Source organism: Delphinapterus leucas, chromosome 18, assembly GCF_059928025.1.
Source record: "Delphinapterus leucas isolate spDelLeu-1000000601 "Yukka" chromosome 18, BTC_Dleu_Yukka2, whole genome shotgun sequence".
In the NCBI taxonomy this organism is placed as follows: Eukaryota; Metazoa; Chordata; class Mammalia; order Artiodactyla; family Monodontidae; genus Delphinapterus; species Delphinapterus leucas.
Window position 1 is genome coordinate 69,182,703 of NC_143146.1, and position 27,948 is coordinate 69,210,650.

The 27,948-nt window shown below is 37.5% G+C and overlaps 1 protein-coding gene across 4 annotated transcripts in view; it reads right to left on the reverse strand.

The window, feature by feature from the left end:
• RFC3 (replication factor C subunit 3) overlaps nt 1–27,948 on the reverse strand; it is a 234,856-nt gene that overhangs the window by 15,477 nt on the left and 191,431 nt on the right. For 2 of the 4 annotated variants that reach the window (XR_002644662.3, XR_016388720.1), the window contains exons 1-9: nt 14,669–14,978; nt 11,955–12,092; nt 9,287–9,354; nt 7,278–7,375; nt 5,053–5,234; nt 3,879–4,015; nt 3,690–3,788; nt 1,554–1,623; nt 98–362 (exon numbers count right to left, since the gene is read on the reverse strand). Coding sequence is in view for 1 of the 4 variants with exons in the window: in XM_022574642.3 (XP_022430350.1) it covers nt 171–362; nt 1,554–1,623; nt 3,690–3,788; nt 3,879–4,015; nt 5,053–5,234; nt 7,278–7,375; nt 9,287–9,354; nt 11,955–12,092; nt 14,669–14,755 (1,071 nt within the window). In the remaining 3 variants the exon portion in view is untranslated. Of the gene's footprint in view, nt 1–73; nt 363–1,553; nt 1,624–3,689; nt 3,789–3,878; nt 4,016–5,052; nt 5,235–7,277; nt 7,376–9,286; nt 9,355–11,954; nt 12,093–14,668; nt 14,979–27,948 lie in introns of those variants that run through there. The other 2 variants (XM_022574642.3, XR_016388721.1) reach the window with 2 other exon arrangements.

Genomic DNA, 27,948 nt, shown 5'->3' on the forward strand with positions numbered 1-27,948 from the left:
GCAATTATTTAACCTACAGAATAATGATTAATAATTCAGAGGAATTATTACAAAAACCACAAATAAGACATAATTAAGTAAAGTTAGTTTATTTTACCTGTAGCTCTTCCAATATAAATTTAACGTAAATGCTGATACTGAGAAATATTAGGAAGAATTACTGATAGATGTCAGAATATCATGCCTTCCAATCCATCCTCCATGAACTTCTTATAAAGTGCCATAAATTTGGCCACAAATGCTTCCAAGTGATAAATGGCTTTGCTACCCAGCTGTAGACGATGTTCATAGTAAGCTGCCATCTGGGCCACTTCCCCTTTCAGCTGTCCATCACAATTATGTAAAAGTTCTGAGAGAAGGCCCTAAAGAAAGATAACTAGTAATTAAAAAAGAAATCATTTTTAAAAATATTAGCTGAAAATGCTTTATTTCTCTCATTCAAAAAGGAAGTAAAACTTAAGTTATATATGTTCTTTTTTTATTTCTGATGGACCAGCAAACTTCATCCAGAAGTACATACCATTCTATAATGTAAAAATGTGTTATCTTTCATATTCCAACTCTAAATATTTAAATGTACAAGGGTGCAAAGATATAAGTACAAAGATGCTTACCGCAGCATTATTAATTATAATAATCTGTAGACAACCTAAAGCTTCACCAACAGGGGTCATATCCAAAAGCTGTGGTATAGTCATATAATGAAATCCCACCCATCCACTAAAAAGAATAAGGTAAATCTGTACTGTCATGAAACAGCAACCATACTACACTGCTGAATTTTAAAAAAGAAGGGGAAAAAAAACAAACAGCGCAGGACACTGAAGTTTTGTGAAACACACACATATATGGGCTTATTTCTATGTGACTAGAAAAGAGGTCTTATGTAAACAGAGTGTGGAGCTTCACTTTTTTCTTTGTATATTTGGTATCATTTGAATTTTTTCATGTAAGGATTACCAGGTAATTTTAATAAATACAAACAAGCAAAAAAACAGTGTGTTCCCTAAAATCTAACAGTCAGCCTATCCATCCAGCTGGGGAGTTGATTAGGTTTAGATCAGCCCTAAAACTGTGTCTTACAATGTCCCTCTGCCTCCTTCTTTAACCTCATTACTCAAGTGCACCGGGCCTTGCTGTCTGCAATACTTGTTCCCCAGCTACTTACATGGTTCCCTTCTTTTAATCCTTCAAGTTTTAGTTTAAACATACCTTTCTCACAGAAGCCATCACTGACCTTCCATAACCCTGCCCTCCATTGTTACCATTTCACCTTGTTACTTCCTTTGTGGCACCTGGAACATTCTGAAATCCTCTTGCTTCGTTTCCCATTTCACCCCACAAAAATGCAACTTCTCTGAAGGCAGGCCCACCCGTCCCCTTCAACACACCCCTAAAGGTGCCTGAAGCACCAGAAGCTCAATAAATATCTGTTGAACTAATGAGCTGGACAGAAAGAGGTGACAATGTATCTTAGTGCAGCAAAAGCCCTGAGATCACACAAAGTCCAAGTTTTATGGTTAAAAACAGTTCAAAATTTGAAATCAGGATACCTTCATTATTATTTCAGGAGGAATACAATGAGTCAGAAGCTCATAGAGTCTCCCACGAACTTCAAGGAGCCTATAAAAAACAAAACAATATTCTGTGATAAAAATAGGAGGTAATTTTTCCTCTGTACTGTCTTAGTTTACGAATTAAACATCCCAATACAGACATTTTCTTAAATGGCTTATCATACTTAAGATACACCTATGGAAGCTTATCCTAATTTCAGTTCATTTTTCTAAAATGATATAATAATTGCTCACTAAATATTAGCTGCTATTCAAATTAGAAAATTATGAATTTTCTAAGATAGGTCAAACAAGAATCAAGACTAAGGGGTCAAAAATCAGAAGGAGCCATTTGGTACTGTGTGGACCAATGTTCAGAATGACACAAGCCATCCCAGTATTTCTGCACAGCTCCAAGGTTTTCTGAAATTAAGAGAAATTTCTTTTTATACAGCATAATGGCATCAACTCCCAAAACTGTTAGTCTAAATAGGCAACAGCAGCACTCGAACAAGTTCATTTATGAGCTGTCAAAACCTGTTTGGAAACTGGAGGAAAGGGCCACAGCAGCTAGAATAATTAAGTAAAGTAATAATCAACTGAAGTCTTAAAAATACATCTAATAATAGTCAAATAGTCAAATACTGCAACATCTGTACCTAAATCTCTTAAGAGCAGGAAAGTTCAACTACTACCGCCAATTTGTCTTCATTAAAATCAGAACAAAAACAAGAAAGTCATCTTTAGCGTGGAAATATTTTATGAAAGTAAAAGGCTCCCAAGACGCGCTTTGTTTGAATTTTATTTCTTTAAAGCCTGAAATTTCTTCACTGCTTGACAATATTTTAGAGAACGGAATGCACATTTTTTCCTAAAGTCAAGGTTTCTTTTCTGAAGAACCTACCTAAAACGTTTGCACTTTTCGAAAACTATTAATTTCTTCAACTAAAATAAATGAATTAATAGGAATTCAATGCAAATACCACATACCCATTATCTATGACTATTCACCTCCTCTAATCTATATGGTAGCCCAAGAGTACATATTATCATTTCCTTTGAAGAATTTCTTATAAAAAATAAGAATTCATCAGATATACCATACAAGAAGAGAAATATGGCATAATCCTCTCATGATTATTTTCACGTAAACCAGGGAAGCTTACATTTCAGTGGTTGCATTCAGTCTAGTCTGTTTCCTAAAAGAATCAACCCTCTCTAAAGTCCAAAGATGGTTTCTCAGTTCTGACAGGCAAAAAATAGTAGCAAACTGTGTCTCAGTGAGCCTAAGGGACCTTCACTAGACGTTCCAAAGGTAGTGAGTGGGCCTTAAGACTGTCACTCTTGATTTGGAGAAGAGCAGACTGCCCTTCTCAATCAAAGCTGTCATGATAAATCAAACAAGCAGTGGCTGAATACTCTCAGCATGGTCTACTACTGAAGAAGAGACCTAGGAAGTAAACAGAAACAACCGTACAGCAAATATGCACAGAACACTTCCTAAATACTGATGGCATATACACAATATTATTCTTAACAAAGCCTATCATCACACATGAGCACCGGGTCTTCTAGTTCTCAATCCATTATCACACAATCTCTTCTGCTCTTATAACAAAGGTACAAGTATCCTTGGCAGAGTAAAAATAATAGCATCTTCATTATACAAATGAAAAAGCTGAAGCTCTAAGATGAAGTTACCTGCTCAAGGACACTTAGCTAAAAATCAGTAGAAGAACTAGAAGTCTGACCCACAGTCTAGGGTCTTTCTATGACACATCAATACAAAGTTATATATTGTGATTTTCAATATTAGAAAGCTAGATACATCATGCTATGTATTAATATTAAATCATCCAAGATTCTGGGAAAAACCTAAAACTTCCAAAATTTGTTTTAATTTATGTAGAAGTTCCACATTTACATGCCAATAGCCATGATATCATATGCTAACTATTCTGAACCACTAAATTTCTAAAATTAAATCCTACCTTTTCTTTATAAGTGTACTATTACAGATTTAATTATAATTCTAAATGGCATGGTATTAGCATAAAACAGCTAACCTAAAACTTAGAATATCTGTACTATCTCAATGACCAAACTTTCATGGTGATCTTTTACAGCAGTTACCTCTGTGGAGTCTGCTGACTGACAATAGCATTGGCAGTCTCCCTCAGATACACCTCCCAATCTGTTTCAGGGATTTCTTGATCTGCAGTAAAAGGATATCTACATGACAAAAAGAGAACACAATAAATTAAATGAAAGTGGGCTTATGTCCCAAAATGTTTCCCATGGTAACTTCCCCCTTTCACTCACTGTTGCACTCTGCAGGCTTCACACATAAGCAGGGCTTTTCTGAGATTTCTGCAGGACTTCTCTGCAAGTCTACGAGCCAGTTGTGAAGGAAGATTTAGACCTTCCTTCTTGCACACAGTAGATAACACATGGCAAATCTACAAACAAAATAATTAACAAAAATGGGCAATCTGTCAAAGAGCATACTGAGACAATTTCTGTTAATATCTTTATAGACCCTCCCCAACCTTTTTTTTGGTCACTACCCTACCCTAACCCACTGCTCCTTCAGCAGGAAGCTAGGGGTCTAGCCTAGCTGTCAGGAGGAGGCAGCAGCTAGATGTGCAACTGGAGGAAGCTCTGGTCCCAGCTCCAAGCCTGACAGCCTGCCTCCTCAAGGCAACACGGAGTTGGAGACAAAGGGTCTCATGCTGGGGGCAAAGATACTGCTCACAAGGCTGCCAAGTAGAGCCGTACAAGCTGAAGTGCACACGATTCAGGAACTAAGACCTGAATGGTGCCCATGGGAGTGGTGTAACCTGGCAGTGCTGCTGCTTTATAGACACTTTTAACTCTATCACCCCCAAAATTTTTACAAGTGAAACTTATAATAAAGTTACTTTAACTACTCTGAAACTAATACAATGTCACATATTATCCCCACTTTGCATAAAATTGTCCCAAATCTATTAAACAGCAGAAAACTGCCTGTGAGAAACTGGTATTTCTACTGACAACTACTAAGAATGATAAAGAAAACAAAAATATGTATTATGTTTCAGACTAACTTTGGTCCCCAACAGGGGACTAGGTATTCCCAAATCATCTTCTTGCAAAATCTATTTCCTGAATACTCACGCCTCCTCCATAAGCCAGTTAAATCAGGTTAAAGCAGAAGCCATTAAATAACTAGCCCTTACCTACTTTAGTAAAATCCACAATAATTACTTGTTTAAAGTAAAAGATGATTTAATGGAAAGAACATTTTCTATATATTGGTATCTGGTATTTTATATATATATATATATATATATATTTATACGTATACTAATAGTTAGCATCCAGGCCATAGCTATTCCTAAATTACTGATATAGCTCACTATGTTTTCACAAAAACAAACATGACAGGGATGTATACACAGTATGCATGGAATCTGAAGTGAAATTATTTTCTGAAAAGTTTAACTTGACTTACATCTTCAATGCTGGGAGCAGGCACACGAACTGCAAGGCACCTACTACGAATAGGTGGTATCACTTTTGATGTAGAATTGCAACACAAGATCAACCTGCAGGTGGACATATACTTTTCCATGGTTCTGCGCAAGGCATGCTGAGCATCTTTAGTGAGTTTGTCAACTTCTGTCAATAACACGACTGAGTCAAGGAAAAACAAAACAAACTTTAACTTAAGTATTTCTCTTCCTCTTCCTCCTCATTATTCAGAGTGAAATCCTAAATAATAAGCCTAATATACTACTTTCCCCTTTGGAGAAGACATGCAAAACTTATAGGTATGGCGAGAATAATTTCTTTTATTTTTATTTTAAAACATTCTAAGATCAAACAAGCCTAAGAAACACTAGGCTAAACAAAGTTAAAGAGGTTATTTTGTTGTAGAATTTATTGCAGTCTTTATTATATTTATACACAGTAGAAATCACCACGACAAGGATATACTGTGCTGCATTTACCCAAAATAATTTATCTCAGGAGCACATTTCTGTAGAACATCTTAGCATTAAGGAATACACTTTGGAAAACACTGGCACAAGAGATGTAGCAAATAAGGCATAAAGACATCTGGTTACTTGTATAATAAGATTCCATCTGGTCATAACCAAGGATTGGCCTTAAAGTGCTTCAGGAATAGTATGTAGGGACTGAATCCAACTGTTGTATTTTTCATTGTATTAAATTATTTCTAGAAGATGACAGTGGTAGCATTTGTAGCATTTGAATCTCTCCCATAAAAACAGACAGAACAAGTAAAGATTCCAAGATCCAAGACAACATTTATATCAAAACTAGGTGACAAGTTGTCCCTAAGAACCCTAAATATGAGCAAGTGAGAACAAGAAACTATGTGTGGGAGGAAGTGGCTGGGATCCACCAGGTTTTTGACAGCCTTTAGGACAGGAGAACCCCAAATCACCCACAAAAGCACACTGGAAATATCATGGGCCAATTTAAGAACAGCACTCAGAGGGCTCAATTCATGGCTAAGAGCTAAGGAACCTTGATGCAATAAGGTTTGAGAGAACATTGGACTGAAAATAATAAAATGAATATTCCTTCCAAGATAACACTTCACAATTTGGAGACGTTCTGGAATTAGAACCGAAATTGAACAGAACAGGAAAAATAAAGACAAGGAGATTGATCCCAGTATCTGACAAGGATAGCACCAAATAAAATGATAAAAAAATAAATCATTGCTAGGTGAGAAAACAGCAGCATATTTTAAAAATTAACACATCCCAACCAAGCGACATTTACTCCAGAAATGCAAAGCAGTTTCATTAAAAGATCCAGTAATATAATACTAAACACTAAGAAGAAAAATCATAAAACTACATTAATGGATACAGGAGAGCATTTGAAAAAAAATTTTTTAATTTATTTTGAAGTACAGACTGAGGAGGAAAGATAAGAAATACACTGGAATATGCACAGGTGATTTACAAAACAGTAAAATAAGCAATGAACAAAAGATAAAATCATCACATTCACTAAAAAAAAACAAAGTACAAACAATTTATTTTCTCCACTCAAACTGACAAGGATTAAAAATAATTATCCAGTGTTGATAAATGTTAGAGAGAAATGGGCATTCCTAAACACTGCTGGTGGTAGCACAGAGCTATTACCCTCTTTCACATGAAGAATTTGGCAAAATATATCAAAAGCATTAAATATTGGCATATTTATCAAAAAATCTCCTGTAAAAATATACGCATATATATGCACATAAATAATACTGCAAATGTTAAGAGTAACTATTACGGGGATTATAGCTGGTATGAATTTTCTTTTGTTTAGCTAAACATCTGATAATGAACATGTCACTTTGGTTCTAAGAACCATTATTTTTAAATCATGCAATTTCTTATTTTAAATTAAGTATTTTTTCATTACTTATCTAGTTCTAAAGTAACACATGGGTGGCACAAATAGTTCTCTTTCTGCCAAAATTCAATTCCATTAAACTATAAATTCCCAGGAGCAGAGATCATGTCTCTCTTGTTCACTTTTACATATTTAAAGAAAAAAAAAGGTAGCATAGTACTTGGCACAGAACAAGAGGTTAATAAATATTTGCTAAATGGGTGGAATTTACATTCCCCACTACATTTTTCTCTTATACCCACTGCTTGTAATTTAAGTGTCTGCCTCATAAGAAATCTTTTTATCACATACCTTTAAAATCTTTTTGAGAGTTTGTTTCAAGTTGCTGTGATTGTGCCACTGTTTTCAACATCTCCTGAATTACTACCCGGTCACTATTTCCAGCATCACTATACAAAACGAAAATAGTGGTAAATATGTGTGTAAATATTTAGAAAGTATTATGCCCTTATTCTTAATCTGGTATTGTACGAAAAGTGTTGAAGATCTTAAGTGATCAAAATTTTAATCAAACTGAGTAACACCTATTACATTCACAAAACTTTAAAAGTGAAGTGTTTTAGGGTCATTAAATACTAAAAATATTCCAATACTCAACTACAATTTGGTTAATATCACTGAAAACACCAAGCATGTTCTTATATTAAGTTTACTGAGAAGATAAACAAAATTGATAAACCATTAGCCAGACTCATCAAGAAAAAAAGGGAAAAGACTCAAAAAAAAAAAAAAAGTGAGCCATGGCCACTGAGCCTGCGCGTCAGGAGCCTGTGCTCTGCAACGGGAGAGGCCACAACAGTGAGAGGGCCCGCGGACCTCAAAAAAAAAAAAAGAAGAGCAATAGCTATCAATAGCTTATCAAATACTTTGACACTTCTGTACCCACTATAATTCATACCTAGTCAGAGCTAATTTAAAATATAAAAATAACTCCTTGGAACAGAAATTTAATCTCTGTTCCTCTTCCCCATCCCCAAAATAGTAAAGGTCTGAGAGAGAACAAGCCTAGACAAGTCCCTCTCAGCACAAGCAGAGTTGATTCAGGGTCTTCACAAGGGGATGGGATAAGCAAATTAAGTTTAGCACACAAATCAGTACTCTGTAAGCTGCTGACTTACAGGCATTACCTGTCATTTATACGAATATCATTGCTTTAGCACTTAAGTCCTGCACCTCACAAACCAACATAAGTCACCTGGTTAATTCAGGCTGAATGTCAATTTAAAACACCTGAAAAACAAACAGCTTACCCTGACTATTCTTGCTACAGAGGAACTCTCAAAGAGAAAAAGAGAGCATAGAAGTCAGCTTTAGTTTATTTTTCCAAACAGCCATTGTCTGTCTCAATTCAATATTATTAGATCAATATACGTACAGTGTTTCTTTCATAATCATTTCCTTGTCCAGAATCTAAAATAATTCGCTTTTGTCCATGGAATTACCACTCTCTACTTTTACGATCAGACCCTTTCCCACCAACCTTAATTTTTTCTTTGACATACCTAGGAAAAATAATATCAGTCTGTTAGGGTTGTTCTGAGGACTAAATAATCCATGTAAAGCTTCCCACACAGTGCCTGTTACTGAATACACGTTAACTTAAAACTCTCTTCCTCTTATTCCATTCAGTCTAGAAAGGGATGCTCGATCTCACTGCTGTGCCACTGCCCATAAAGTTGCCTTTGCCTGAAGATGTCCTTGATTCTGTTCTCCTTCAAGAACATATCAGACCCCATAGAACCCTGAAGGCTTAGCCAACTTTACACCCAATACAATCATTTCTACATCATTTACTTAAGCAGAACGTAACTGCTGTGGCATGAGTTTTCAATGTGCCTCCCAACAAGATCCTAGTCATTATCTCATGATAGAGAATACAGACAGTGGCTGATGGACTACAATACCCTCTAATCAAAAAACTGAAACAAAGAAAATGGGAACCCAAATTCACTTTCTGAAATATTTTTTCAGGCATTTACAAACTTTTTAGACACACTTTGCTCACCAGTTCTGAATGAGTCAATATAATTCAACAAAAACTTACTGACTATGCAAAATACTTTGTGTAAAGCACAGAGCTCTGTAGAGCAAGAAAACTTAATTAAAATTATTTGACTTGGGGGGGTATCAAAGAGAAGGGAAAGAAGGAAGGTTCTAGGCTCCCCGTCTCACACAGGGCAGCTTCACTTTTATCTATTGTTTCCATACATAATTTTATTTCAAAAAAACATTCTACTCTTTAAAAAAAGTCTGAACATCACTATTCTAAAATTGCTTATTTCTATGTAGTAGCAACTTACCTGGGATTAACTTCAAGGTGGTAATTGCTTGCAATAGTGCTAATTTCAATTTTCTTTTTAGATGGAGTCTGTGGACAAAGAAAGTTTTTTTTTTAATGTTTATTCATGACTATTTCTCCTCTTTTCTGTATTTCATTCTTTTTAATTATGTAAACAATTTATGTTTACTAAAGAAAGAAAACTTTAGATGACCACCACTAATGCTTCAAATTCATTAACCCCATTCCTTTCTTAAGGTGCATGTAAACATACATGTTTTTATGTACATTGGGTCATATCACCCATTCTGTTTTTAGTGTGACCGCTTTTCTCCTTTACCTCCAGTAATCTCCAAACCATTCCCTGTTATCAGATCATCGTTGTAAACAATCTGCCCATGTCCTTTCACAGCCTTTTCCATGATAACACACAAAAATAAACACATACTAATACATTACTACATAGAGTCTGTTAAAAAGAGGCAATCATATATATTTCTCTGTGTTTTGCTTTTCCTTAACAACACATCTAGACAACCTTCTCAGACAAGTGGTATAGGCTGTTATAGTTGCATATCAACCATAACATGGATGTCCCAAAGCCAGTCATGCAGATGGGCATTTTGCTTCTTGCTTTTTACAATCTCAAACAATTCCATAATTAACATCCTTGTGCATATGTCTCATGCACTGCTTTCACGTCTATGTAACAGATTCCCAATAAAAGATCTGCTGGATTGAAGATGATGTGTTCTCTAAATTTTTATACGTATGTATGTGTTTATTAGACTCTCACTGCTTTTCCTCAACTACCACAAAGGTCAAACATCTTCACATAGGTTTACTGAGTGTTTATCTTTCTCTCCTGTGGCCATTTTTTATTCAGTTTTCTACCAGGTTGTTTTTCCATTGTCACTTTGTAAAATCTTTTATATAATACATTCCTTTCAAATATTTTTTATAATCCTTCATTTTTCTATTGATCTTATGTATATTATCTTGTCATACAAACTTTTAAAATTCATATATACCTAAGTATATATTTTCTTCTACAACTCCCATATTTTTTATTAAAAGGTGCTCCTGACTCACACACTGTTCATACTGTCTAAGAAGTTCTATTCTAAGAAATTTAGTTTTATTTTACCATTTCAGCCTTTAATTGATCTGGATTTATAAATTATGTGTAATAGGGATTCAACTTTATTTTCTTACGGGTTGGTAACTAGTTATGCTAGCACATTTTGCTGACCAATCCTCTTCCTACTGATGTGAAATAGATCTTGGGCTGTCATATTTCTGGGCTCTCTATTCAGTTCCACTGATGTAATCCTCTATCCCAATGCCATAGCAATATTGTTTTGATTATAGTAGGCTTACAGTATGGTTTAATAAACACATGTCCCACTTCACAAATCTTCTTTTTCATAATTATTTTAGCTAATCTCAGAAATGTACTTTAAGATCACTTCACACAATTAAAAAAATAAATTGCATTTTAATTGGAATTTCACTAAAATTTATACTGAACATGGGGAGAACACTTTTAAATACCACTGAGAACATGATGCATCTTTCCATTTGATCAGCTCTTGTTTTTTGTCCTTTTATAAGATTATGTATAAGGTTTTCTTACTACCTTTCTTATTAAATTTGTCCCTGCATATTTTAAAGAATTTCCACCAGGATGTACTACCAACATCTCAAATTCAATGTGTCTAAACACAAGCTAATCCACATTAGCCTACAGTCCATTTATCCTCCTAAAGATTCTATTAATAGCACAACCTACTGTCCAGTCACTCAGTTTACATTTTTTCAGTGCCTAATATGTGCAAGACACTATACCAGAGGCTATGAAGAACAAGAAAATGATGGCAACTGGACTTATTGTGGTGATTATTTCATAATGCATAAAAATATCAAATCACTATGCAGTATACCTGAAACTAATATAATGCCACATGTCAAGTATAACTTACAAAAATATAAAATTTACCCTATATAACTTCAAAAGAAATACAATCTTGTCAGAGTCAAGATGTATAAATAACTATGATCAAGGCAAAACAAAGTAATGCTCTAAAAAGTATAAACTATGGGTTGTAGGAGGAAACATTAATTATAACGGGGTTGGGGGGCACTTCCAAGAGGATACATTTCAGCTAGATCTTAAACACTGTCAGTAAGGAAAGAGTATGAAAATGCATTGCATAGCATGAGGCTACAAAACACAGCCAGGGCAAGATCATGGGAACTCTGAACATCCCAGAGCCTCATGTCTCCTCTCCCAGGCAGTCAGCTGCCCAATCTTTACCGAGTCACCGGACTCCACGTTTAAAATTTTTCTCCAAATCATTCCCTTTCCATACCCACTACTGCTCTCAGAACAATGAACTTTAGAAACTTGGGTTCTAGTTCCAACTGACACTAATTCGAATCTGAAATGAATCCCACCACCTACATCTTACCCAAAGTCTCCTGTTGCTCATATTTCTTTTCTAACGTAATGTAACTTTTGTCTGGTTATAATACTTAGGTCTATAAATCAGCAACTCTCAATCCTGTACACCAGGATTACCTGTGAAATTCTTACTTAAATCACACATTGGGCAGCAAAGGGTCCTGTATGATGAGGACTGAAAATTCCTGCTCTAAATATTTGGAGGGCCTCAAAGTGAAAGGCTTACTGTGATGGTCTGATGTTCAATTCTCAATTTTTCCACTCCCACACCATAAAGTTCACGTAGGATACACATAATTCTTGTCTTTTTTCCAGCACCTGATGGTCCATAGACTAACAGATGAGGAAAGTCACCACACTGCACCTGGAAAAAAAAGAACAAGGCATTTTCCCCAAACTACTGCCCAACGTGTGGAAGTAAACTACTTTTCAAGTATCAAATATTTTGTGTCTCTGCCTATGAAACTTCAAAAATGGGTGTGTGTGTGTGTGTGTGTGTGTGTGTGTGTGTGTGTGTGTATGTATATATAGAGAGACAGATCTTTAACTCTGAAATGTTGATTATCCCCCTGGGATTAATGTTATATAATTTATATATCTAGCACAGTACATGTAAGATACAACACTATATGCTAGAAAGCAAGAAATCCCAAACCTGGCCGACTGTCAGAATCTTCCAGAGAACCTTTAATAAAAAGACTAATTACCGGACCCCATCCACAAGATTATGATTCAGTAACTGAGACTGATGCCTGTCGTCGTTTGGGCTTCTACAAATAGTCCCTTTGATAAGAAATGAGTGCATCTGGTTTTATTTGGAAGGTAAAGGAAAACTTTGTAGGGGAGAAGGAAAGCAAGGAAGGAAGGCAGCCAACAACAGTGTTGTTAACTTAAATACCACTCTGGGCATCTGGGGCATGATCCTGCTGTGGATACTCTTGAAGCCAGTGCAAAATACACCACACTATTAAACCACCCAAGGGTGGAGAAGCTGGAGTATGATACACTACCTCTCATCAATCCTTTGCTGGCTTGGGAAAGTGAACGGAGAGAAAGAGAGGGCATTAATTCCCTGACATTTCAAGTCTGCTTAGAGGTGTCAGCAAGAGAAAGCCTTCAGGAAATGCAGATGCAGGGAGTTGGAAGTCGGCCTGTGTAATTTTATAAATTAAGAGCAAGGGAATGGAGTAGGACGCTGACAGTGCTGCATTTCAAAACAAGATTGTTTGTTTTTAAAAAACGTTCCCAGGTGATTGTGATGCTCAGTCAGGTCTGGGGATCAGTGTTATGAAGGCTATAAAGATGACAAGAACACAGACCTTAGCTTCAGGTGCATAAAATCTTGTGGAGCAAAAGTTTTATAAATAACCGTTTTAGAAAAAATGAAAATAAGTAACTTAACAGGAGTGCTTGTTACAGTGAATTTTAATACTCTGTAAACTCATCTATCTCTGGCACTGAAAGAAAAAAGTGTCAAGGAAAGGAACTATTTACCTAAGACAACGCATGGAAAATAGTAGGTACTCCACAAATATAGCCTTCATTTTTTTAAACTTCTATCTCACCAAAAATAAGTTATGCTGCAAATGTTTCACACTTTTATTAGGTTGTAGATTCAAAGGTAAACAGGTGAATACTTTTGAAAAGCCAAATCTATTAACACAAGACTAATACACTAAATTTTTGTGCAAATATTCCAAATTCTATATAATAGAAAACTGGCAATAGAATACAAAATATATTCCATGGTTAAGAAAATCAAAGTCGAAGCTATTGTAAGAAAATGCAATTTGCCTATAAATGAAGCTGTATTCATTTATAAATTGCATTTTCTTAGAACAGCTTTGACTCTGATTTTCTTAACCATGGGATACATTTATTTAGATTTATTTAAACAGTATTTTAAATACTAAAAATAAATAAAATACTGAATTAATAGATTTACTTAAAATTAGTATAGTATTAGTATTGGAATACCAATAATTTTAAAAGAGAGTTTAAAAAAACACTTCACTCTCACAACACCACCAACTTTTCTAATGCCTTTCATATATAAGGATGGAGTTCTTTTATTATAATTTCTCATTAAAAAAAAAACTTTACAAATAGTACCTGTAATTCTGAAAAAGATGGGTACTGGAAGCCCAGAGGGCTGAGCAAAAACACTTCCATCAGGAAGTGGTACTTTAGGCCCTTAAAAAGAGTAGATAAGTGGTTTTTCTACTCAAGACCCTTCTTCCATCTCCACTCTCTACAAACTTCAGTTTGTTTTTCACAAAGCACTGCCATTAGATACTTTTATCAGCTACAACATAAAAATAGGCATCGCGACAGGAAAAGAAAAATCTTCCATTAAGGAATTAAACTTAAGGACAACCTAATACCACATAGTTTAGAATTAAAAATGACCTTAGAAATTAATAAACCCAATATCTTCCTTTCTGTAAATGCGGGCAATGACACCAAGACATTTTAAGTAAGTCTATTAAAACGTCAGATGATGTCACTTCTCTGTTCAAAACGTTCCAAAGGCTTCCCATCTCACTCTATTAAAATTTACTGTATCTGCACTTCCTCCCACCCCCATACTGCCCCATTTCCTACTCCTCTTCCCGCTGGCCCACGGTTAGCCAGCCGCACTGGCCTCCCGAGTGACGGGCTGTGCACACTCCTGCCTCAGGCATTCTGCACCTGCTGTTCCCTCTACCCGCTCCACTCCTCGCCCCGGAGCTCCCTACTGTGGGCTCTCCCACTTCCTTCAAGCTTCGGCTCAGATGACAGTCCTCAGGGAGACTTTCTTGGTTTACAAGCACAGGCCCCGCCCCCACAATGTGTCCTCGTCCCAGTTTTACTTTTCTCCACAGCATTCATCACCTTCTGAAGCGGGAGAGCGAAGGCCTCCCCTCCTCCGGGTCTCCCCGCCCCGTCCCGCCGACTCACCAGGTTGCGCAGCTGGGCCGCCTGCTCCTTGTGATAGTCCAGCTGTCCCAAAGAGCAGGGCCGGTATTTGTCCACCCAGAGGCTCATGCCGGCCCGAGTTCCCGGGGTCCGACACTCGAACTTCCCGCGCGCTCGCCCTCCGCTCCGGACTCACAAACAAGTTTTCCCGCGAGCTCCAAATCTCGCGACATCACTACCTGCGCGGCGGCGTAAACGAGTTAGGGGCGGAAAGACTACGGAAGCCTAGTACGGACAGAATTGGGCGCAAAGTCGGATCTCACCTACTCGTTAAGGCTCATTGTTTTATTTAATCATTTTCTTTGTTCTCACCCTCTATCATAGTACAGTAATTATTCAGCAAAATTGGAAATTTGGCTCTGATACTCTAGGAGTCAAATTCGGGAACTTAAGAGAGACCATCCTCCTAAATTCATTTCATTCGTTCATTCAATCACTCATTCGTTCTACAGAAACTTACAAAATATTTACTGTGTGGAGCTCTGTTTCTGGCACCAGAAAATATCCGGCTTTTCTCACTTGGCAGGCACCAAAAGAAGCTTTATTGAATAAACCGCTAAAACTAATATCTAATCTTCACTACCCTTCCTTACCTCCATTCCTCAAGATTCTTACTGAATTTAAAGCAAAGGAATCTAAAGGTCGTGAAAAGCTACAGAAATGTGGCCACTCAAACTGCACCTCTTAAATGCACTTCTCTAGGTGTATGTAATTTTAATTACTTATTTAACTTATGCTTTTATTTTACATATTGTTCAAAATCCTAAATACTGCCACAGGACAGGAATTGATTTCCAAATATGTTTAATAACCTTCTACCAAGGTGCCCCCTCTCATTCACTTATGACACAAGAATTTATTGAATTCTTTGAATCATCATATTTACTGAATTATTCCTGTGGGCAAGAAACTATTGGGCACAATTAATAACACCACCGGGCTTCCCTGGTGGCGCAGTGGTTGAGAGTCTGCCTGCCGAGGCAGGGGACACGGGTTCGTGCCCCAGTCCGGGAAGATCCCACATGCCACGGAGCGGCTAAGCCCATGAGCCATGGCCGCTGAGCCGCGCGTCCGGTGCCTGTGCTCCGCAATGGGAGAGGCCACAAGGGTGAGAGGCCCGTGTAAAAAAAAAGAAAAAAGAAAAAAAAAACACCACCAAGTATAAGACACAATCTCTGTTCTCAAAAAACTTTTGAAACACCCTGGGAGACTTCTACCTCAAGGCCTTTGTGCTTATGATTTCCTCTTCCTGAACCACTTCTGTCCAAGTGTCAACGGAGCTGGGTCCCTCTTCAGCCCGTTTGCTCGGAGTCACCTCCTCAGTGAGGCCTCCCTGACCATCCTATTTAATACTGCAAAACTCTCCACAATCCCTATGCTCCTACCCTGTTGAATTGAGATGTTGAAATTAGAAGGTAAAAGAAATCAAAAGCAAGGGTATTGAAGTGTCATATATGTGGATACTGGAATCAAAAAAATAATGAAATTATTACCGTGAGAAAGAAAGTGAATCAGGTGCTAAGACAATCAATGAATTGACGTGAGTGACAACAAGCATGGCAGACAACTTCAACAAGGAGGGGTTCATGTAGAAAGTGGAGTCTGAAGACCTGTGTTTCAAAGTTGTGAGTTCTAAGGAAGCAGAAATGGTGTGGAGGGGACAACAATGCATAAGAAAGACACTTAGCTCACCTTGACTTGCCAGATTTCACAAATAAAAATACAGGAGGCCCAGTTAAATTTGAATTCCAGATAACTTTTTAGTATAACTATGACCATGCAATATTTGCAGTAATATTGCATGGGCATACTTATACAAAAAAAAATTCATTGTTTATCTAAAATTAAAACCTAATTGGCGTTCTGTATTTTATCTGGCAATCTCACTCCAGACCCTTGAATATATGGGATGTGAGAGATGGCTGCTCAGAAGAGAGCCAGAACATGAAAGAAGTATTCAGAGAAGAAGGTATGAGTATACAGCAGCAGCCAGCAAACTACAGCTCCAATCACTTAATGACTCAGGTTCCTCAGCTCAAAATGGGGTTAATGAAACTTGCTTTGTGGCTCATTTGAAGATTAAGGGAGGTAATGTAAACACCTGTCACACAGAAGGCATGCAATAATTAATGGTTACCTTTTATTGAGAAAAGACATATTCACAGTGATGTCTGCCATCTTGTGCCTATAACCAGGGACTAAAAAGAACCAGCCAAACCTTCCAAAGACCCTCAAGATGAAGGATTGTGTTACCTGGGCTGTTCTGCTCCTAACCCTTGACAGTTCATCCCAGTGCACGTCTCTGGGGCAAACCTGTAATTGGTTCTTGCCAGAATCAGGAGTAAGGTTCTTCTCCAGGCTGGATCTAATTTTGGTTCTTTAAAGAGAAGTAATGAGGAAGAAATTTCAGGGTCTCAAGAGGCTGAGAGACTAGTTAAGGGTATAATATATATATATAACTTTGGCTTAGCCCCTATCCTTGTGAGTTTTCTTCTTTTTTCATATGCCCACACTTTCTCTGTTCATTGGCCAGTTAGATGCAGAAAATCCAGAGGAGGGCTTTGAAGCTCTAGGGGACAGTTGAGGCCCTTGCTAGAAGGAAACTGGGTCCCTGCATCTTAGCCCAGGGTGATCCACCCTCTCCCCAAAAACAAAGCGGGTAAGTTATTAGGGAGATGATCAAATGGATCAGCAGTGAGAGACTGAGGAAAGCGAAACAGGGGAGGAAGTAAAGCCAAAGCAAGGTGTGTTATCAAGGTCACTTCTATGGGCAACTGGGGCTTGATCCCTCTGGGGACTTTCTGAGGAATGAATAGAGTATTTCTTTGAATCATCTATTGAGGAAAGATGGGAAGAAGCATTCATCCACCAGCTCCCATACTCTATTGGCTGAGGGTTTCTCCCTTGAGGATGGTAATTCCCAACACACACACAGTTCCGTACTGGGCCTCTGTGCTGGGCAGGACCCTGCCTGTGCCCATGCTGTCAAAGGAAAACAATCCTACCATTTTTTCCTATCCATTCTCTGTTTTCTTATCCATTTATTCTCTTATGCTCCAAGAAAACAGGTAATAATGGGTTTGTGCTTTCCATATTAAATTTACACACAGTGTTAAAATATCCCAGGATATTAAAGATGGAATTTTTTTTTATTTTGTATTTTTTTTTGGCTGCACTTCACGGCATGCAGGATCTAAGTTCCCCTGACCAGGGATCGAATCCACGCCCCCTGCAGTGGAAGCACAGAGTCTTAACCACTGGACCGCCAAGGAAGTCCCAAGACTGAATTTTTATAAAGATAATTATAATAGAAACAATAGCCATGATTTATCAGAGAGATTGATGCATAGCAGAGAAGTATTTTTCTCATAAAAGGAAAACTGGCATCTCCTTAAAATGCCAGGGATTCTCAAACTGAGTGGGAAGGCAGACGATTCTTTGGCTAGTGTCCCTTTGCCCCTGGGTGGATGACACCATTCGTGGCTTCAAAAAGGAAATCTAAGAATTCAAACCCTATGGTCCACTCTATGTCAAGGGCTGCTTCAGCCCATTGTCACCATCAAGAGTATATGCTAACTGAATGACCTCTATTACTAAATTTCCTTCTAATGTTCTATTTTTATTTTGTTTTTAATATGAAAATTGTTTTCTTTCTAAATGTGTATTTTTTTTCATATGTTAAATCTACTGATTGCATTGCAATGAAAGAGGAGGGTCTCTGAAATAATGTCTCATGAAAATAAAGGCAAAGTACAGCCGTGGTGTGCTACAATGTAGGGTTTTCTATAGGTCATGTGAGGCACTTCTGCCCATAACCTAAGTATCCTAATAGACTTCTGAGTATGTTGGGTGTGAACTGGCATGGCTGGTGTCCCTGGCTCTGAGGAGTATCTCAGGACGGCAGGTGTTGATAGTGGACAATGGGGATGTGGGTGGCGTGAATCAGAGAGCATGTCAGCATGGAGGGTCTTCCTCCACTGCTCTCTGAGCCACATGTCCATGCAACACCACGCATCCAAACAGGAGCCAGAGCACAAGATTGAGATCTGTGCCCGGATGACAGGGATTGGAGGGTAGGAACAGCAGACACCACGAGTGCTTTCACATTCAATCAGACAAGTATTGTCATTTATGTTTTTATACATGTATGTATCTGTGTAACCATAATCCAGGTCAAGATATAGAACATTTTCACCACTCTAGAAGGTTCTCTCATGCCCCTTCCCATTCAATACATCCCTCTGGAGTAACCGCTAATCTAAATTCTACCATTGTATACTATTTTCCCTGTTCTTAATCTTCATAGAAATGAAATTGCATAGTATATTCTCTTTTGTGTCTGACTTCTTTTACTCACAATATATCACGAAATTCATCCGCTTGTATGTAGCAATAGGTTGTACCTATTTTTATTGCCATGTAGTAGTGCATTGTATTAATATCAGGCAGGCTTCCTGGGATGTCACCTGTGCAATGTCACATAGCCTTTTGCTTGGTGTAATGCTCTGCTGTTGCCATCTTGAAATTCTTAATAATTTCTTAACAAATCACCTGAATTTTTAAATATTTTGCGCTAGGCCCTGTAAATTATGTAGCCAGCCCTGATCAATATATCTTAATTTATTTATTCATTGTACTATTGATGGACATTTGGGTTGTTTCCATGTTTTGGTAAAAATAATATAGCTGAACATTCTTGTGCATATATCTGAGATATGTACTAATTTCTATTGGACACATGCATCTAGGAATTAAATTCCTGAGTGATAAGGGTAGGCATATGTTCAGCTGCAATAGATACTAACAAGAGTTTTCAAAAATATTTGGACCAATTTACACACCCGTAAGCAAGGAATGACAGTTACATATTTCATATCCTTCCTGACAAAAACCTCTTTCTTTATCGTGGTAAAATATTTGTAACATAAAATTTACCATTTGAGCTATTTTTTTTTTAGCTATACCATATTTTATTAAATTAACCTTTTATTTAGAAAAAAAATTTACATTCACATGCAGTTGTAAGGAATAATACAGCAAGATTCTGAGGACCCTTCACCCAGCTTCCACCGATGGTAACATCTTACAAAACTATAGGATGATATCACATCCAGGATGTTGACGTGGACACAGCCAAGATACAGAACATTTCCATCAGTGCAAAGCCCCCCTTGTGTAGCCCCACCCTCCCTACCCCAGCCCTAGCCCTGGGCAATCATTCATCTTCACTAATCTGTTCTCCATCTCTATAATTTTGCCATCTCAAGAATTATGTATAAATAGAAGCATACTGTAATGTAACCTTTGGGCACTGGCTTTTGTTCACTTAGTAAAACTCCCTTGTAACCTGTTGCATAAGTTAACAATTAATTACTGAGTAGTATTCTGTGGCATGGAGATACAAGAGTTTGTGTGACTCTTCACCCACTGAAGGGTATCTGGGTTGTTTCTAGTTTTAGCTATTATGAAAAAAGCTGCTCTGAACATTTGCATACAGATTTTTGTTATAAAGCAGAAACTAACACACCATTGTAAAGCAATTATACCCCAATAAAGATGTAAAAAAAAAAAAAAAAAACCACAATGGGGTATCACTACAGACCTAACAGAATGGCTGAAATAATAAATATTGACAACATCAAATACTGGTGGAGATACAGAGAAACTGAATCACTCTTACATGCTGGTAGGAATGTAAATCCTTATATTCACACTGGAAAACAGTTTGGCAGTTTTTACAAAACTAAACGTGCAATTAGTGTACAACCAAGCAAGTAAACATTTGGATATTTATTCTAGAGAAATGGAGACTTATGTTCACACAAAATCCATTTGAGCTATTTTTAAGTGTACAGTTCAGTAGCATTAAGTACATTCATTCACACCGTTGTATGACCATCACCACCATCCGTCTCCAGAACTTTTTCATCATCCCAAACTGGAACTCTGCACCTATTAAAAGAAACTCCCGGTGCTGGTAATCCCCAGGCTCTGGCAACCAGCATTCTGTTTTCTATAAATTTGACTAGTCTAGGTACCTTTATAAGTGGAACCATATAATATTTACCTTTTTGTGTCTGTTTTCTTTTACTTACTCTAATGCCTTTAAATTTCATCAATGATGTAACATGTATCAGAATTTCATTTCTTTCAAGGCTGAATAATATTCCGTTGTAGGTATATACCATAATTTGTTTATGCACTTATCCGTCAATAGACATTTGGGTTCTTTTCATCTTTTGGCTTCTGTGAATAATGCTGCTATGAACATTAGTGTGCAAATATCTGTTCAAGCTTCTGATTCCTATTCTTTAGGGCATATGCTCAGAAGTGGAATTGCTATAGTACTGTTTTTCATGTCAGTTGCACCATTTTATGTTCCCACCAGCAATGCACAAAGGTTACAGTGCCTCTGCATCCTCACCAACCAGCAAGCCTTTTTCATTTTAGCCATTCTGGTGGGTTTAGAGAGGAGTAATTCACGGTGTTGAGCATTTTCTCACGTGCCTATTGGATATCAGAATATTCTTTTGTAAAGTGGTTTCAAGTTTTTTTGCTATTTTTTTACTAGATTGTCTCTTTCTTATTGACTTGTTTCTTTTCAAACAAATATATTGTAAATATCTTTTTTTCTATGCGTGACTTAGTTTTGAACTCTCTTAAAGGTTTCTTCTGATGAACAGAAGTTTTTAATTTCACTGTAGTTTAGTGCATATTGTTTTTAAAAGATGTTTGCCTACTCCAAAGTCATGAAGATGTTATCCTGTGGGCTTTTTAAAACTTTATTGCTTTATTCTCATATTTAGATTTTAAATCCACTGGAATTGATTTTTTTTCTGTGATCTACGACATAAGAGTCAAGGTCCTTTTTTTCCCCATGTGAATATCCAATTATGCCAACACTATTTTTCGAAAAGAACTTTCTCCATTACACTGAAGGATAAACTTGTCATAAGCCAGGTGACATATATGTGTGGATTTGTTTCTGAACTCCCTATTCTGTGCCATTGGTCTATTTGTCTATACAGGCACAGATACCACACTATCCTGTTTACTGTAGCTTTATGACAGGTCTTGATTTCTGGTAGTCTGACTTTTTATCTTCTTATTCCAGGCTGCCTCTGCCAGTCTTTGTGCTCTGCATTTTCATATAAATGTTAGAATCAGCTTGTCAGTTTTGCAAAAGTCTTGGCTAAGATTCTGTTTGGGATTGCTAGTTACAAGTATTTAAGCCCATATTTGAATATTGTGGATTTCATCTCTTTGGTCTTAGAAATCATAAAATATAAATTGTTCCACTTGAGCACATTACAAATCTGTCACCCATTTTACTCAACCCTTTACATATGAAGCTGTAATTTCAAAAGGGAAAAAGCACTTTTTTCTGCATGATTTAACTGTTATATATATTTAACATGTCTTCAGTTGCCCTTGCTACCTTCTTGAAAGGTAATATACTAAAACTAAAAATAGTCACTAATAGGGCTTCCCTGGTGGCGCAGTGGTTGCGAGTCCGCCTGCCGATGCAGGGGACACGGGTTCGTGCCCCGGTCTGGGAAGATCCCACATGCCGTGGAGCGGCTGGGCCCGTGAGCCATGGCTGCTGGGCCTGCGTGTCTGGAGCCTGTGCTCTGCAACGGGTGAGGCCACAACAGTGAGAAGCCTGCGTACTGCAAAAAAAAAAAGTCACTAATAGATGTTGAAAGGGAGGATTTATTTTACATAAAATGGCATAAAAAACCAATTACAACTTTAAAAACACAAAATGTGATTAAATATCCAGTGTAAAAAGAAGAATGCCTTTATTTCTTTGAGGTTCTGAGGCACTTGTCACTGATATTATTTCATCTTGATGTTTTAAAAATGACTAATCTGTGGCCTCTGAGAGAGAGAGATCTAGTAATGAGGAGATCCCACAGTGGAAGAGAACAAGAGGCATTGCAGGCAACAGGGCAGGAAAGTCCCAGGCAACAGTGAAAGAGCAAGCTCGGCAAACGACTTATTCAGGGGAGTAGGAGGATAACTACCTCCTGAAGATGAAATTAGTATCTAATGTGCTCACGCATCCTGAGATGAGATTTATACATATGCAAGAGAATATGGGGAAATTAGCAGGATGTATTAATACATTAAAAACTAACCAATGAGAAAACAATTAGCAAGAGCAGTAAACATAAAAATTATATAAAAGGCATATGTAGTATCTAAGAAAGGAAACGTTATAACGTTTTATCATGTGGCTCAACTGTGCATAACACAGATTCAAAATAATATAAACACCACATACTTATCTAACTAGAAATTATGATATAAATGCACTGGGAAGATGACGGGAGGGGAAGTGTGTCTAGATTCTAAAACCCTGAGCAGTTTTCCCAGGGATTTCCTCGGTGATGGAAAGCTCTCTGCTGAGTGTCAGGGCATAGCTCCACCCTGGCCCGGCTTCATTCTGGCTTCTTTTTTGACTTTGATTAAGTCACTTTCTCTAGGCCTGAATGGACTCAACCACAAAAATGAAAGGCTGGGCTACATAACTCCTAAGGGCCCTGCAAACCCTAACACTCTTTTCACTTTTGCACTCGTATCTGTACTTTTACCAAAAGGAAGAATTCCCAGTTGACATGTTTCTACAAAGTGGAATGGCAACACCAGTGAATGCTGGTTTTAGCAAATGGGACACAGAGACAAGGGTCTAGGATGGGTGGCAGTCTATCATGACAGTTTTAGATCAGTTCATTGAAACATTGTTTTTGAAAATATAGTTTGCTTTTTTCTCTCAGAAATTATTATATTTTTATAAACTAGATAATATTTTCAGCAACATTATTATGCTTTTTCTATAATCACAGCAGCTCATTAACCCATACTGTTTGATTATTTTTTCTCATTTCCATATATCTTCTGCATTCCTCTTCACAGGAGTTACAAACAGAAATGCCAGCATGGGCTGGACAGGCAAATAAATGCATGATCTCGGCTTGGGAGAATAAAACAGGAAGAGAATGCAGTAAGTTTCTTCCCACCAAAAAGGGGTGGCAGCCCCTCAGCTTCACTAGATCACCCACAAGCAGGATCTTGGACCACTGGTCATAGACTTTCATGTGTTTTGAAAGAAGCCACAGTCCACATTTTTTTTGTACAATCAATCTCCTGAGAAAAACAAGGACACTGTCAGGGCCAACAGAACTTATCTGCAGGCCAGATTCAGCCTGCCTCCTTGGCTTGCGAACTCTGCTTAGACCTTGTAACATTCAAACCTCAGAAAGAGAAGCAACAAACTCAAAATTCAAATCATGCAGTATCTGGTTTATTCTCCCCTGCTTGATCCTGGAGGGAAAACTCTGGTGCAGACAGAAACGGCAACAATTGACTAAGAGAAGCTCGTTCGATGGTCACTGATGCAAACATCCTCTGCCTCCTAGCATCAGGGATCCCAGCAGCTGGTAACTACTATCTGAAAGGCTATCACTCTGGTTTAACAGGTTAATGGACTTTTGCCTGCTTGGTTTACAAAAACGTGTAATATAACACATTTATCTATATTTTTCACATTTGAAGACTAATCACGTTTTCTATAAATAATGTGTCCACAAATGATACTCAGAGATGTAAAGCAAAGCACATCTGACCATTTAGTAATTTATTTCCACAATAATCTGTAATATGGAAATCAATTTTCTTTTTCATTTCTGAATGAAAAGGCTCAGAAATCCCTTCAGTTTCATTTATTCTGTGAGTTGGATGATATATATTACAGCCAATAATTATAAAAGGCTTTTATTATAAATGTGATTGTATAAGTAAAAGTGCAAGGATCAGTAATAACTTCTAACCGAACCCCATTGATTTTCCTTATATTCCTTATACTTTTTTATGTCTCTGATATTTTTAATTCAAATACTCTGCTAAATTCCTCATCCTTCCTACCTCTTAAGTTGGAGGAATGATTACATTTTATAGGAACTATTTACCCATAGAGGTAATTTTGAATTATCATGTCCTTTCCTATGGTGCTTTTGAATATTAGTCATTAGAAATATAGTTTCAAAAAGTAGCTCTGTTTATTCATGGGTTATGGGTTTGAAAACATCTGTATTTTAGATATTTCCCTAGGAACCATTAGTATTTCAAACTTACTCATGATTTTGCTACTAATTATTGTAAGAAAAACATTAGACCTGCAATTTCTATGTTGCATTTCACTGGTAAAACTAGATACATTCTAAATAAAGGAGGTTTTAAAAAATTCTAAATAAAACAGCAACTATTCAAATCAGAACATGGTTTTTATGGTATACAATTAGCCTGGTTCAGCCACCTTTGAACATGGGTATATAAATAAAAAGAAGGCTAATTTAACAGGAATTTATATTTACAAACATCCCTCCATCCAAAACTGAAAACCATAACCAGTTCAAAAACAACATTGATCTTACACTAATGTCATGGTATCATTCTGCCAAGTTACAAAATTCCAGCTGCTTTAAGTAGGATACGCAATCTACTGTAAAAACAGACCCCAAAATCTATAATGATGCAAGAAAGATGGACTTTTATTTTTCACTTATGAAAGATCAAAAATGAGTGATCCTGAATAGCAAGGGGCTCTCTTCCAGTCAGTAATACAGGGTCACAGGCTCCTTCTCTCTTTTGTCTCTGCTATCTTCACCAGCTGGCATCCACAGCCTCCATACTTGTCTTCATCAAGCCCATGGAGAGGAAAAGAATATGCAGGACCACATGTGGAAAGTTCATGTGGGCCAGGACCAGAAGCAGCATATGGCACATCCCATTTGCTAGACTCAGTGGCGTACACACACCTAACTCGAATGGAAGCTGGAAAAAACAGTCCCCCTTTTGCGAGCTCCTGCTGCGGCCCCTTAGCACTATGTCTATGAAGCTCTTGTGATAAATTAACCTATAAACTGTTGTTACAGTTGTAGACAGCCTGTGGAATGACTGCTAAGTGTCAGGTGCTGCACTAGACCCTGGAGGAGAGACCCAAGGAGGAAGGCGTCGTGGTCCTCGTCTTCAAGGACTTTACTCTCTTACATGGGCTTTCATAGAAGAAGCTGACAGGGAACCAAAAAGGAAATGGAAGAGGACCCACACTTATATTGAGAGACAGAAGTGTTTATGTTAGACACTTAGCTTAAGGCTTCACTCTATCCTTGCCACTCAAAGGGTGGTACCTGAATTAGAAACATCTGCAATACCTAAGAGCTTTATGAGAAACACAGACTCTCAGGCCCCACTCATCATCCTGGTCTGCATTTTAATAAGATCCCTAGATGATTTTTATACACATTAAAGTTTGAGAAACACTAGCCTATATCTCAATTAAGAGAGTTTTATGAATTATTCTTCTGTCTACATAGAATTAATACTTCTGTGTACACTCATAGACCAGTGCCAGATAAGAAAAGTTCTTTTGTATCATGCTGAGGAACTTGAATTCACAACATGTGACTTGTTATAGAAAAAAATATAAGCCTAGAAACAGTGTGGATGGTGGATTGGAATAGACAATGAAGCTGGGAGAACTGTTAAAAACATACTGTGAACATCTAGTCCTGGGATGACATGAGCCTTTCCTAAGACAGTGCAACTAAGGACAGGTATTTAGAAGATACTTAGATGGGATTTGGGGGTACAGAGAAGAGTTGTCAAAAATATTTCTAAAATTTCTTATTTAAATGACTGAGTAATAAGTAAAGCTATTTACTGAGCTCTGAAAGTTCAAGTGCATTTTGTTTATTTATTTTTTTAATATTTATTTATTTATTTGGTAGTGCTGGGTCTTAGTTGTGGCAGGCAGGCTCCTTAGCTGCAGCACGTGCTCCTTAGTTGCGGCCAGTGGGCTCCTTAGTTGTGGCACATGGGCTACTTTAGTTGCAGCAGGCAGGCTCCTTACTTGAGGCTCGAGGGCTCCTTAGTTGCGGCTTGCCTGCTCCTTAGTTGCGGCATGCGAACTCTTAATTGCGGCATGAGTGTGGGATCTAGTTCCCTGAACCCAGGCCCCCTGCATTGGGATCACATAGTCTTATCCACTGTGCCACCAGGGAAGTCCCTCAAGTGCATTTTAAATAAATAGAATCGCTCCTAAATTTTTATCTTGTCTATCATAAATTTAATATTATAGCCCAAGCCCTTAGTGAATGTTGTAAACACTGAAGAACGCAGACTTTCATCCTCGCCCCTCCTCTACTTTTACTTATTTTATTAGTAATTTGAAGTACATTTTTCATATGACACATTAAAATCAAAATATTATAGAACCACTGAATAAAGAACAGCTATGCCAAGTAAGCATTTCAAAGAAAATTTGCTTTTACCTCCTAGGGAAGTAGTTACTAAATGATTTTTGTCCCCCAAGAATGTTAAGTGTTATTAAATGAGAAAGTAGAGTTTTCAATTGGCCCCCAGGTGGCTGAGATTCTTTTTCCTGAGTCTTGAAGTTGTCACTGTTGTTCCCCAAAGTAAATTCTCAAATGTAGCAGAGCCTACAGAAGCTTTCAGTAAAGACCATTCAAAGGCTACTTCCCAGAGATACAGATTATAGTGCCCCACAGTGGTCGCGCAAAGTAACCAGATGCCTTGCTCTGCAAACTTTTAGACACAGCAAAAGAAAGTTTGTTTAAAACATAACAGACATACCTTGGAGATCTTGCAGGTTGGGTTTCACTGAAATAAAGCCAATATAGCAATAAAGTGAGTCACGAATTTTGGGGTTTCCCAAAATAAAAAGTTATGTTTACACTATACTGTAGTCTATTAAGTGTGCAATAGCATTATGTCTAAAAAAAATAATAATGTACATACCTTAATTTTAAAATAATTTATTGCTAAAAAAATGCTAGCCAGCATCTGAGCCTTCAGTGAGTCATAATCTTTTTGTTGGTGGAGGATTTGAAATATTATGAGAATTACCAAAATGTAACACAGAGACATGAAGTGAGCAAATGCTGTTGGAAAAATGGCACGGACAGACTTGCTCGAGGTAGTGTTGCCACGAACCTTCAATTTGTAAAAAACACAGTTCCTGCAAAGTGTAATAAAACGAGGTATGCCGTATACAATTGTGTTTGTTTCCTGGGGCTGCCATAACAAATTACCACAAACTTGGTGGCCTAAAACAACAGAAATGTATGCTTCCACAATTCTGGAGGCCAGAAGCCTGAAATCAAGTTGTCGGCAGTGTCGGTTCTTTCTGGAGCCTCAGAGGGAGAATTTACCACATGCCTCTCCCTAGCTTCTCTTCT